The 12,994-nt window shown below is 47.4% G+C and overlaps 1 protein-coding gene across 3 annotated transcripts in view; it reads right to left on the bottom strand.

Annotated features, from left to right (window-relative positions):
* NTRK2 (neurotrophic receptor tyrosine kinase 2) overlaps positions 1-12,994 on the bottom strand; it is a gene marked incomplete at both ends in the record, with an annotated part of 377,341 nt that overhangs the window by 64,900 nt on the left and 299,447 nt on the right. For all 3 annotated transcript variants that reach the window (XM_082655915.1, XM_082655916.1, XM_082655917.1), the window contains 2 exons: positions 3,775-4,009; positions 10,421-10,593. In XM_082655915.1, the coding sequence (XP_082512041.1) occupies positions 3,775-4,009; positions 10,421-10,593 (408 nt within the window). The remainder of the gene's footprint in view (positions 1-3,774; positions 4,010-10,420; positions 10,594-12,994) is intronic.

Here is a 12,994-nt window from a genome sequence, read left to right as displayed (position 1 = left end):
GGATACTTAACACTGGTGATGACGGCCCACATTGGCCACAGCAGCTCCCCACCTTGGAGTGTGCAGGCTTTGGGAGAAGCTAGAAACAAAGCAATGAAGAAAACATGCCCACAAATGAGAAACCAGAGCTGTAAGGAGAACACATTCCCCAGCTGACGTGGCAGAGAAGATGAAGAGACACTATGATGGGGACAGGCTCAATGCTAAGCTTGTGGATGATCCAACAGGCGGGTAACTCATGTGAAAGCAAGAGTGTCCTGGGAAATAGCCATTGCATGATGTACTCAACTCACCTGCAGAAACAGAGCACCAGCTTCTACTTGTCGATTTGACAAACTCAAGAGAATGGATTCTACTGACAGACTTTTGATATTTAAATAAGCAATAATATTCTACAAATGAGTTCTATGACAATAAATACTTTCATGGAACCAAAAAGTGTACCACCATTTTGAAATTTTAGACAAGGCAAAATAGAATGCATAATTTCTTAGTTGTCCTAAGCTACCATCAAATTGTCAGGTTCTTAAACCCATCATCCACTTTCCTACCGGCTCCCACCCAGGCCCACCTATCATAGAAGCCAACAAAAGGCCGTTTTTTTCTCCTCCTTCTCAATGGGAACAACAAACAACCAAGCAAACATACAAACCCTGCAGCTGCCACTGAGTAATGACCATGGTGGGGGGATTAAATCAATGCGGCATCTGAAGAACATTTCTTAATGACTGGGATAGTTCCGTGAAGACCATTTAATAAATAAAGGAACTGGGAATCATTGTTTCCTCCAATCAGTTCAGAAGGAAATACTTCAGGAAAATGTCACTTAAGTGGAGGATTTTCTTTTCAACAAATCAGAATATATGGTAGATGACAAATGACAGTGTTTTTATAATGCATAAATGACCAAGGCTAACTTCTCGTGTCTATAACGATGGTCACTGTTTTGTTAGTATTTTTTAGGCTTTTTTATTGAGATACAATTCATATACCATAATATTTACCCTTTTAAAGTATACATTCAATGGTTTTAAGTATATTTACACATATACTAAACAGTCATCACACTATAGAATTCTAGAACATTTTCATCGCCCCAAAAAGAAACTCCATATCCAGTCACTCCTCGTGCCCCATTGCCCCCCAGCTCCTGGCAACCACTAATCTATTTTCTGTCTGTATGGATTTGCCTCTTCTGGACATTCCATATAAATGGAAGCATGTCGTATGTGACCTTTTGCACTTGGCTTTCTGCACTCACCATAGCGTTTTCAAGGTTCATCCACATTGTAGCATGAATAAGTACCTCATTCCTTTTAATTAATGAATAATAGTCCCTCATATGGATGACCACATTTTATCTGTTCACCAGTTAACGGACACTGAAATCGTTTCCACTTTGGAGCTATAATGAATAATGCCGCTATTTCGTTTGTGTACAAGTTTGTGTGCATGTGTGTATGTATGTGTGTGTGTGTGTGTGTGTGTGTGTGTGTGTGTGTGTGTGTGAACATATGATTTCAATTTTCTTGGGTATATACCTAGGGGTAGAATTGCTGGGTTATATGGTGACTCTGTGTTGAACATTTTGAAGAACTGCCAAACTATTTCCAAAACAGCTGCACCATTTTACATTCCTGCCAGCACTTTATGAGGGTTCCAATTTCTCCACATCCCCGTTAACACTTCTTATTGTCTGTTTTGCCAAGTGGATGTGAAATGGTACCTCACTGTGGTTTTGATTTACATTTCCCTAATGACTAATGATGTTGAGCATCATTTTATGTACTTATTGGCCATTTGTACATTTTCTTTGGGGACACCAAAAGAAACTTAAACCCTTTGCCTATTTTATGATTGGGTAATTTATCTTCATATCATTGAGCTTTTCAGTCTTCTTCCTCTGAATTATTTTTCTAGAGATTGTAGAAAAGGACACTGAGTTCTACTTAGTTCAGTCCCGGTTTTGAGAATGAAGCATAACTTTATCGATTTGGATAATGATAAGGTTGAAAATATTTATCGAGCACTTATTTTGTGCCAGGCACTCGGAAACCTTTATTAACTTACTGCGAAAGGGAGAGCTATTGCTTGGGCCACATGTTTCTTCCTTGGATGCTCATCAAGATCAGCACTTAAGGAAGAACTCACGTGTTCCTTTGTCTCCTGAGACCGGGAAACGCCCCTATCCCCACTTCCTGCCAAGGGAGCAGAGCTAACGGAGAAGATGCATCCATTGGCAGGTAACCTCCCGCCATTAGCTCTCTGGAATAAACTAGTCAGTCATTGCTAGACTCAGGACAGGTGCTTTGCAACTCTGTTTTGAACACCTGAAGTTAAGACTGCCCATGTTTCCTGCAAACACACCCAAGAAAATCCTTTACGATTTGGTCTCCATCCTTTCTTGCTGTATAAAACGTGGACAGTGCTCATCAAGGTGACAAAGGAAGAAACCCCACGTATCAATCTCTAGAAGAATACGCAGCAAGGCAATGGATTCATTGTCTTAGACTAACTGTAGGAGAGTCAGCTCGGCTACAGGGCAGAGGCACTGGAGGTGAGGGAGGCTGCAGGGAGGAGTACAGGAGACAAACTGAGAAGGCTCCTCCTCAAGCATAAATCATCAAGGGCAGAGCAAAGGCGAGCACAGGTATTTTCTTCACCAGCCCTAACCTAGTATGAAAGTTAGTGGAGTTCTAAGTTGTACCCTCTTAGGTAATATATTTCTAGAACATTTATTTCTTTTTCTTCCTACATCCCTCTCCCTTTAAAAATCAAGCAAAACAATAAGAAAACAAAATTGGTGGTTTGAGGTGTTAGAACACAACCCAAATTTTCAATATCATGACTTCCCGGTTTCCAGAAATAACCCTTTTCTTTCATACCCAAGTTCTGAGATGTCAGTTAAATCTAACACGCCAAGGATGCCAACTCCAGGTAATCAGTGGATTTGAATTATTGTCTATAACTCTAGCTGTTAGTGTTTCAAATGGGGGAACCCCAGGCAGACTCGGTAGGACAGAACCTCTTACCAAGATGGCCACCAGCCACGATGGTTCTGAGTGGGAACTTCCAGGGTCTTAGTGTACTTTCATTTATGTGAACCAGCTCACCCTAGATCAAGCCTCAAACAAAGGCTCCTGGCATAGTTTCACAGAATCAAATCCAAACCTCAAAATCCTTTAACCTCATGGCCTCCTGGAATTTTTCCAAGGGTTCCCCTGGCAGAACTCTCATGTTGAGAACTCTTTCCTCTTGGAGATCTCACAGACAGCTCTGGAGAGCCATGGAAAGAGCAGGATGGTGTTGTGGGCTGAGCTGTGTCTCCCCCCAATTTATATGTAGAAGGCTTAGCCCCTAGAATCCCAGAACACAGCTATATTTGGAGATAGGGCCTTTAAGGAGGTGATTAAGCTAAAATGAGGCCGTTAGGGTGGGCTCTAATCCAGTCTGACTGGTATCCTTATAAGAAGAGGAAATTTAGACACACAGAGAGACCCCAGGGATGCCCGTGCACAGAGAAAAGGCCATGTGAGGGTGTACATAGTGAGAAGGCACTGTCTGTAAGCCAAGAAGAGAAGCCTTAGAAGAAACCAATGCTGCCGTCACCTTGATCTTGGACTTCTAGCCTCTAGAACGGTGAGAAAATCAATTTCTGTTGTGTAAGCCACTTAGTCTGTGGTATTTTGTTGTGGCAGCCCTAGCAAACTAATACAACGAGGGAGCCCCAGGGAAGGATGGCCCTGGGGTCTCTTTTTCGGTACAGCCACTCACCCTGTAGTAGTCAGTGCTGTACACGTCCCGGGACATGCCGAAGTCCCCGATCTTCACCAAGAGGTTCTCGCCCACCAGGCAGTTCCGGGTGGCCAGGTCTCGGTGCACGAAGTGCTGGGACGCCAGGTAGACCATGCCCGCGGCGATCTGCTGGGCGATGTGCAGCATCTGCGACTGCGTCAGCTCCGTCGGCGGGTTGCCCTCGGCCATCAGCACGGCATCAGGTCCGTGCGCCCTGGGGAGAACACAGAGGGCCTTGCTGGAGCCTCAGCTCTTTGCCTTGAGGGGCCCTTTGCCCCACATCAGCTGCTGGTATGGAAAGATGCTGCCTGACTTAGCAAAAGAGGAGGGAAGGATGCTTCACCCACGGTTTTATCTCTAAAGCCTCCAGAGCACCTAGGCTTTATTTCCCAGAAAGTCTAGCATTTCCTGGGCCATGTGGGCCTGAATAGTGTCCCCCTCGACACACAGACAGGTTCACATTTTAGGGTTCTGGAACTATGCTGGGATCAGGCACTGGCTAGATCCCAAGACCCTGAAAAGCAGTGGGTGGATGAAGCAAAAAACAAGCAAACAAAAAAACCCAAATCAAAATAAAACACTGGGGGAAGAGTTTGGCTCTCCTGGAGTGAGGGGTCACTGCACCCTAGCAGGAGCCCCAACTCTGTCCTCCCAGCCACATGCTGCAGCAGAGGGCCCTCACTCCCTCCAGAGTGCAGCTCTGCTCTCCCCTACTCCACCTGCCCGGTGGCCCAACATGGCTTCAAGCTGCCCATGTTATCCCCAAGCCCAACTCAGCAGAATCCCAGGGCATCCTCATCCCGGACATTCATTCCCAGTGAAAAATACCATCTCCTTCGGCCCACACCTACCCCGACCTCCAGCTCAACACATGTCCTGGGCACCACACAGGAGAGCCTTTTGAATCACAACACATTTATTCTTTTACTGGGCAAGTCTTATTCCCCACACTATGGTGGGGGGGCGGGGGGAGCTGGGAAGTACGGTGTCTTATATCTTCTTTATCCTCTGTCTTACACACCCAGCCTTTTCCCAGCTATGCGACAACTTAAGGCACCTTTTTTTTTTTTTTTTTTTTTTTGCAGTACGCGGGCCTCTCACTGTTATGGCCTCTCCCGTTGCGGAGCACAGGCTCCGGACGCGCAGGCTCAGCGGCCATGGCTCACGGGCCCAGCCGCTCCGCAGCATGTGGGATCTTCCCGGACCGGGGCACGAACCCGTGTCCCCTGCATCAGCAGGCAGACTCCCAACCACTGCACCACCAGGGAAGCCCGACTTAAGGCATCTTAACACTGGCATGTGCTTCAGGGAGGGGAGGGTCCCAGTCTTAGGATGCTATCATGAACCGCTCCCACCCCCCTTTCCGCATTCCCCACCCCGGAACCCTGCTGAGCTGACTGGAGTCACTGCCCCTGAGGGGTGCTGCAGGGCAAGGAGTAAATGTGTCCTTTGCTGCTGGACGTGCCAGGGTGGGAGTCAAAGGGCTTCTGTCTCCCAAAGGGAAGCAAGGGAGGAGATCTCCTTCAGGACAGTTGGAAGCACTTAAAACAAACATAGAGGATTCTAAATGTTAGAATTTAAAGTGGGTGACCCCACCTATGGGCGTCCAGAGCTATATGAGTATTTGAAAATAAGAGAGCCAGAATTACCCAAGAACATCCAGCTCGTTTTGCCCCTCCTCCGACCCACCAGCCCCATAGACCCTCCCGTCATGGCTCCAGCCACAGTGGTTCCCAAAACACGCTGTCACCAGATCAGTCATTCTTGCATTTTCAGAGAACAAGTACTGGACAAGGAGGTGAGGAGTTTCCCAGTCCTCGCGGTGTCCAGCCCCATGACCTGGGGAAGACTTTTAACTTGTCCAGTCTGCAATTTCCCCATTAGGCAAAAATCCATAGGGGTATTATGTTGGGTGATCATTTAGGTTCCTTTTATCTCTGAATATCTGGATTTAGCCATTCCTGTTTTTGTACAAGGCAAGTCCTGACACATTTATTTCACCTCCATTCAAACTGCAGCCCCGACTGCCAATGGTCACACAGAGGAGAATACGGGAAAAGCTTCAGGTTCTCTCCAGCTCAGAATCTCCCTCTGGAGTAAGAAGTCTTACAGTGCAGCGGCCAAGAAGTCTTACAGTGCAGCGTTCTGGGGTATCAGAACTGGACGTGATCTCCTTCTAACATGCTAGCTGTGGGCTGAGGTAGGCTACAGAACGTCTCTGGGCCTGTTTCCTCATTCTGTAAAGTGGAGATACTGACTACACCTTCCTAATAATATGACACTGACAGGGGATACGTGAGACCCTGCTTGTATGGTGCTTTGTAGACTTTCATTGGAAAGCTGGAGAGAAAGGCTTTGCAAACAAAGTTTTCTTTAAAAAAAGAAATGGACGGTGATACGAAAACACAAGTCATCATCCGTGCATTTCTTTTTGTGGTTGGCCTGTGATGGGGCTCTCAGGGTCAGCCCCGCCCACCTCACTAAAGGTCACTGAAGCCCAACCCTTCCTAGCACTGAAGGGGCAGGGGAAAGTGACAGTGTTTTCACTCATCATAGGAGACACCAGGAAAAGGATCTAGGGATGCACATGAATTATGGGAAATCCTGAAACACCCAGAGAATATAGGCCAGGATGAAATCTTCATAGATTTAGTTCAAAGAGGGAAATAAATTGTTGATTTTTCACAGCCTTATTTCAGCTCCAGAAATCCAGACTCCTCTAAGAATCTGTCTATTGCAAAGACTCCAGGAAAGAGGAAACGTTAGAGGCCAAGCACAAAAGGCCACCTCTGTGCAAAGCCCCCATCTGCCAGCTTTCCATTCTGCGGCACCGGAGAGCTGGCGCCCTCCAGGGCCCTCTGCACTCCACCTCCTGGAGTTGGGGCAGGCTCCTGCATTTTTAACCAGCTGTTGCTCCTGCTTGGTTCTGGGTATTTGAACAAGGCTCATTTTAATAGAAGAAGCCTTTGAATGCTTTGCTTGGGCAGAAAGTCCTGCTATAAAACCAGGGCAGGCAAGTCTTCTAAACAAGTTCTTAAGAGGAGTATAAACAATGTTGCTTTGCTTCACTTTGCTTCACTCCACAGGTTACCCCTCAGCTCTTGGAAATAAAAACGTATTTCACCTCTTCCAGGAGAACACACCTTAAGAGGGGAAAGCACCGCCGGCGCCCTGGCTCGGGGAGCAGGTAGTAGCTTCAGCGGGATTCTGACGAGGGAGGCTGCCCACCCTGCCTTGTTCGGCCTGTTGCCTCCCAATGAGGGGGACGGCAGCCCTTAGCCACACTCCTCTGGCTCCAGAATTCTACAGGACACTGCTTTCCTTCTGGTTTTTTAATGGCCACTTCAAGAGGAAGTAGTGACATGGTTAAGACTATGGGTTTTGCAGCCCTGGCTATGGGTTTGAATCTCAACTCTGTCACTCACTAGCTGCTTGACTCACTTTCTTCAACTGTAATATGGAAATGATGGTAATAATAGCTTACTATGTTGATACATTTAAAACATTTACAATGCTTAGAAAGGCTCAACAAATAAATAGCTTTTCTTTTTGGCCTTGCCACGCAGCTTGCGGGACCTTAGTTCCCTGACCAGGGATCAAACCTGGCCCCGGCAGTGAAAGCACTGAGTCCTACCTAACTACTGGACCACCAGGGAATTCCTGATAAATAGCTGTTATTGCTTGAAAAAAAAAAAGCTGTGTCTATCTTCCCCTCATTGGAAGGGGATTCAGGAGAATTCTAAGGGGAAAAATTGTCATCTCCTTGAAAGCAAGGACAATGTTTGACTGCTCATCTCCCAGCCAACCTAGCATAGGGCCTGGTCATGTTGGTCCTCAATGTATGGCTTTTGGATGAATAAAAAGGGTGGGAGGGTAATTGTAGACAGCTGTCTTTGTAGGGCAGTTCCAATGACACTTGGGGACACATTCATGGCAGTGTAAGGGCTGGGTTCCCTTCCAGAAGGAGAGGACAGACTAGTTCACAGCACATCCTTGGACCTGAGAACCTGATTCTTGGCATGGAAAAGCTCTTGTTCCCAGAGTTCAGCAGATTCTGAAATGGAGCACAGGAGGTTTTCAGCAGCTCCATGCCCTGTGCAAGCTGCTAAGGGAGAGTTAGGTGCCTGCTCCTTCTGGAAGGCAGGAAGGAGAGCAAGGGATGGAACTGAAAGAATCAACACACACACACACACACACACACACACACACACGAGTCTGAGCTCACAGAGGCATTTAATTGCATCCAGGTGAGTACATTTGAATTTATTATGCTACAGTTTTGGGAAAGTACCATTTTAAGTTAGGGACATATCCTAAAACATGGGAACAAAGGAAATTAGCTCTATAAGCAGCAGACCTCAACCAAATTCAGCTTCTTTTCTTCCTTTCATATTAGATTTGTCAAGATAATGTGCAAAAGCTCCCATCATCCTCTCCCCTATCACCCGTGCACATGTATTCACGAGGCTAGGGATGGTCAAAATGATCCAGACTGTACAAATCATGGGAGGACATTTCTAAACACAGCAGTACTCTCTTACCCTTCCACTGTTGTCTCAGCAATTGACTTATTCCTTAAACTGTACAGTTCCTGAACCTTCCAGGGGCTGCATGAAGCTACTGGTGCCGATTTCTGTGGAAAGCTCTCTTCAGTGCCCGTAGAAACTAGAGGAGGACAGGGCAGTCTAGGTGCTGCTGTAACGCAAAAGGCGTCACTTCCCCGGGATTACGGATGCCTCAGCCAAAATAAAGAGGAAAATGTGTCAGAGAAGAAGGGTTGTGGGGACAACATCTATTGATTCCCTGCCATCACAAGAGTCCTGACACTAGGCCTTGAAATGGGTGTTATCACACCCATTTTACAGGTGAGGAAACTGAGGCCAGTGAGGAACATCTTTCTTATTTCTCCTAAATTATACTAAGCTTTCAAAGATTAGTTATATTTTAAAGAAAACAGTGTGCGAGAGCCAGATGTGACTTTAAGAGTATCTAACTCAGATCCACCTGAGAGTTCTGGCGGCTGAGGTGCTGTGGCTGGGGACCCGCCCAAGGGACCCAAGCATCTGATGCTGAATAGGAGGGAGAACCCGGGTCTCCCAGCCCTCACTACTGGGACCTCTTACTCTTTCCATTGTTCGAGACCATAAATGTGCGGCTTCCATCGTGCCTCTGCTTAATGCAAATGAAAGCATCGCTTGTTCTCCTTCACCGAGGAGGGTCTGGATCAGCACGTTTCTTCTCTCCCCTGGTAGATACAGGATGAGAACACTCACTATGGGCTCCAGCAGGGTGACCACCAGCTTCCTCTGTCTCTCTCATCAAACTCAGCTCTCCTTTCGATTTCTCTCAGCTGGTGTCTGAGTAGAAATCATTACTAGCAGAATTCAAGCTTCTGCTTGTTGAAAACTTCCTACTTGCTCCTATGCTACGAGCTTTCTATTTATTCTAATTCAGCCCTCCTGCCTACCCTGCTGGCTCAATATTATCATCACAACAGCTAAGAGACTTGCCCAAGGTCATTCAGCTAATAAATGCTAGAGCTGAGATTCAACTCCAGCTCAACGTGCTGCCCGGATCATTACTATCTCCTCGAGAGACGCTGCCCTGCGATCCCTTTTACTTTGCACCGTTGTCCTCACTGTTTCAAAGCAGCGCCGCCCACCCGCGCACCCCACCCCCGGTTATGCACACTCGAAACCGTCTCTCACTTGCTCTATCCCGCGGCCCCTCGCGGGCCCCCGCACCCATCACCGCAAGGAAGGGACTTCCTGAGAACCCACTGCTGAACCAAAACCCAATTAGGCCCATGCTAGAAATCCAAGTTACAACGCTATTTAACAACCCAACGACTCCCTTTTATCCTCGACATTTTCCCTTTCCTCACTTTGCTGCCTTCCAGTTTTCCCCGCTGGTCACAAAACCCCTCATGTCGAAGCTGACCATCTTTTTCTGACCTCCGGGACTCAGTAAGGGCCCCAGTCCTCAGTCTTCAATGGTCCTGTCCAGTGTCGTTTTACCTCCTTCCTCCTAGACGTTTTGCTCTTTCGATGCTGTTCTTTGCGCTCTATCCTCTGACCGACTGACTTCCTGGTTCTTCATTCTGTCCTCAGAGTAAAGTCCAAATGCTCGCCTTTCCAGCCGTGACCCTCTCCTACCCTGTTTTCCACCTCCCCTTGCCCTGGTTTATTGTGTTGTTTGGCATCTCCAGACTCTCCACTCTTCACCAGACCAGACCTTTCCCTGTGACACCTGGGTGCCTGAACTCTTGCTGTTCCCTTCGCCCGAATAACATTCTTCCCTTATCCACCTGGTAAACTCCTACAGAGCCTAGGGCCCATCTCAAACGCACAGGTCATGTACCATTTAATGAAGCAACACTCAATAAACACAGGTGAAATGGAGTGGAATCATTAGTATCACATTATGTAGAGTTTGTTGATTCAGGAAAAGGAGCCATGCAGTGGCTTCAGGTTCTTTCTCTGTAGTAGGCATTGATGTTGTCACCAGGACAGGCTGTTCCAGAGAAAGGTCCAAGGGCCCCTTGGTCCTTCCCAGGAAGCCCCCTCTCCTCACCCCCAGGCTGTCTGGAGCCCACCTCCCACGTGGCCCCCGGTGCCCCCCGTACCTGAGGAACTTGTTGAGGTCCCCGTGCTTCATGTACTCAAAGACCATGATGAGTGGGTCACCCTCCACGCAGACGCCATAGAACTTGACGATGTGTTCGTGCTGGAGGTTGGTCAGCAGCTCAGCCTCGCGGTGGAAGTCCTTGCGTGCGTTGTCGCTGGCATCCTTCAGCGTCTGGGGACCGGGGCAGAGGGGAGAAAACCGACACAGCTTAGACTGAGGGCGTGAGAGGGAAGCTGCGTTGAGAGGGATTCCTTTAGGGGGCTTTGAGGTTCCTGGATGGGAAGGACATTCATCTCATGTATCACCCAAAAGATTGAAAAACTAGCCTAATTCCTGAGGAAATAAGGTTTGTATGAATAACTGAGGAAAAGTTCCTTCTGGGTACGCAAAGGTTTAGTTTATGAAGGATTTACATAGATGTTCTTTCATTAAGTGACAGACATGAACTTTTTACAAGATATTGAATATAGTTCCCTGTGCTATACAGTAGGTCCTTGTTTATCTATTTTATCTATAGTAGTGTGTATCTGTTATCTGTTAAACCCAAGTTCCCAATTTATTCATCCCCCCCACTCCTTTCCCGTTTGGTAACCATAAGTTTGTTTTCTATGTCTGTGAGTCTATTTCTGTTTTGTAAATAAGTTCATTTGTATCATTTTTTAGATTCCACAAATATTTGTCTGACTTCACTTAGTATGATAATCTCTAGGTCCATCCATATTGCTGCGAATGGCATTATTTCGTCCTTTTAAAGGGCTGAGTAATATTCCATTGTACATACGTACCACATCTTCTTTACCCATTCATCTGTCAATGGACATTTAGGTTGCTTCCATGTCTTGGTTATTGTAAATAGTGCTGCTGTGAACACTGGAGTGCATGTCTTTTAGAATTAGAGTTTTCTTCTTTTCCAGATATATGCCTAGGAGTGGGATTGCAGGATCAAACGGTAAATCTATTTTTCGCTTTTTAAGGAACCTCCATACTGTTCTCCATAACGGCTGTACCAGTTTACATTCCCACCAACAATGTGAAGGGTTCCCTTTTCTCCACATCCTCTCCAGCATTTATTATTTGTAGACTTCCTGATGACGGCCATTCTGATGGGTGCAAGGTGCAGACATTAACTTTTTATCACCTTCATCCTTTTTAACCCTGGTCCCAATTACTACCTCGGACATCTCTCCCATTTGGGGGCTGGTTGTACTTTCTAGGCTGCTCTGCACACCTCGCCCCTGCTCATATAACCTTTGTAAAGCTTTATATTATGGAAATATTCAGTAGAGAGAAGATCATAATGACCCCTCATGTACCCATCTTCCAGCTTCAACAATGATCACTTTGCCAGTCTTTATTAAGTGAGGTCTCCAAAAAGCCTTCCCCAACGTATGCCCACACACACTGCTGGCTCAGGAAACACCCTTGCCAGTGAGCTCAAGAAGGCCAGTCATGCTGCCACAAAGACAATGCCCAGGAGCATGCCAGCTGGCCTCTGGTGCCTCTAGTTCTCTGCTCAGCCACCACGGTGTCACAGCAGGACACAGCTGGCATTTGTTGGTGCCACGCACACATGCGGAGCTCCTGTCCTGTGTCAGTCACTGACCAGAGCTGTGGTGGCATCAAGAAGACAATGACCCAAACAGGGGCCTCAGACATTCATGAGCAAATAGGGTGATACATCACAATGATAATTCAAGCTCCAAACACAATGCCTGAATGAACCGGCTCCGCTGCATCTCTGTACAGCTTGATCTCTTGACATGCCTGTCTTGAAACTTATGCTTCCACCTTATGAAATGTCTGTAGCTGCCCAAATGACACGGGCCATGCCCCCCTGCCCCTGCCCGTGTTCATCCCTCTGCCTGGGATGCTGACTTGGTCAGGGTCACTGGTGTTGGAGGTTGAATAATGCCCTGCCCCAAAGGTATCCACATCCTAATCCCTGTAACTTATGAATATGTTACCTTACATGGCAAAAGGGACTTTTTTTTTTTTTTTTTTTGCGGTATGCGGGTCTCTCACTGTGTGGCCTCTCCCGTTGCAGAGCACAGGCTCCGGATGCATAGCCTCAGCAGCCATGGCTCACGGGCCTAGCCGCTCCGCGGCATGTGGGATCTTCCCGGACCGGGGCACGAACCCGTGTCCCCTGAATCGGCAGGCGGACTCTCAACCACTGCGCCACCAGGGAAGCCCCAAAAGGGACTTTTTAATAAATTTATTTATTTATTTTTTGGCTGCGTTGGGTCTTTGTTGCTGCGTGCGGGCTTTCTCCAGTTGTGGAGAGCGGGGCTACTCTTCGTTGCAGTGCGCGGGCTTCTCACTGCGGTGGCTTCTCTTGTTGTGGAGCACGGGTTCTAGGCACACAGGCTTCAGTAGTTTTGGCTCACAGGCTCTAGAGCGCAGGATCAGTAGTTGTGGCACACGGGCTTAATTGTTCCTCGGCATGTGGGATCTTCCCAGACCAGGGCTCGAACCCGCATCCCCTGCATTGGCAGGCAGATTCTTAACCACTGCGCCACCAGGGAGCAAAACGGGCTTTGCAGATATGATTAAGGATCTTGATATGGGGAAA

Source organism: Grampus griseus, assembly GCF_964374135.1.
Source record: "Grampus griseus genome assembly, chromosome: 6".
Taxonomy (NCBI): domain Eukaryota; kingdom Metazoa; phylum Chordata; class Mammalia; order Artiodactyla; family Delphinidae; genus Grampus; species Grampus griseus.
Note: the sequence above shows the minus strand (reverse complement) of the source record. Positions and strands in the feature narration are given on the sequence as shown.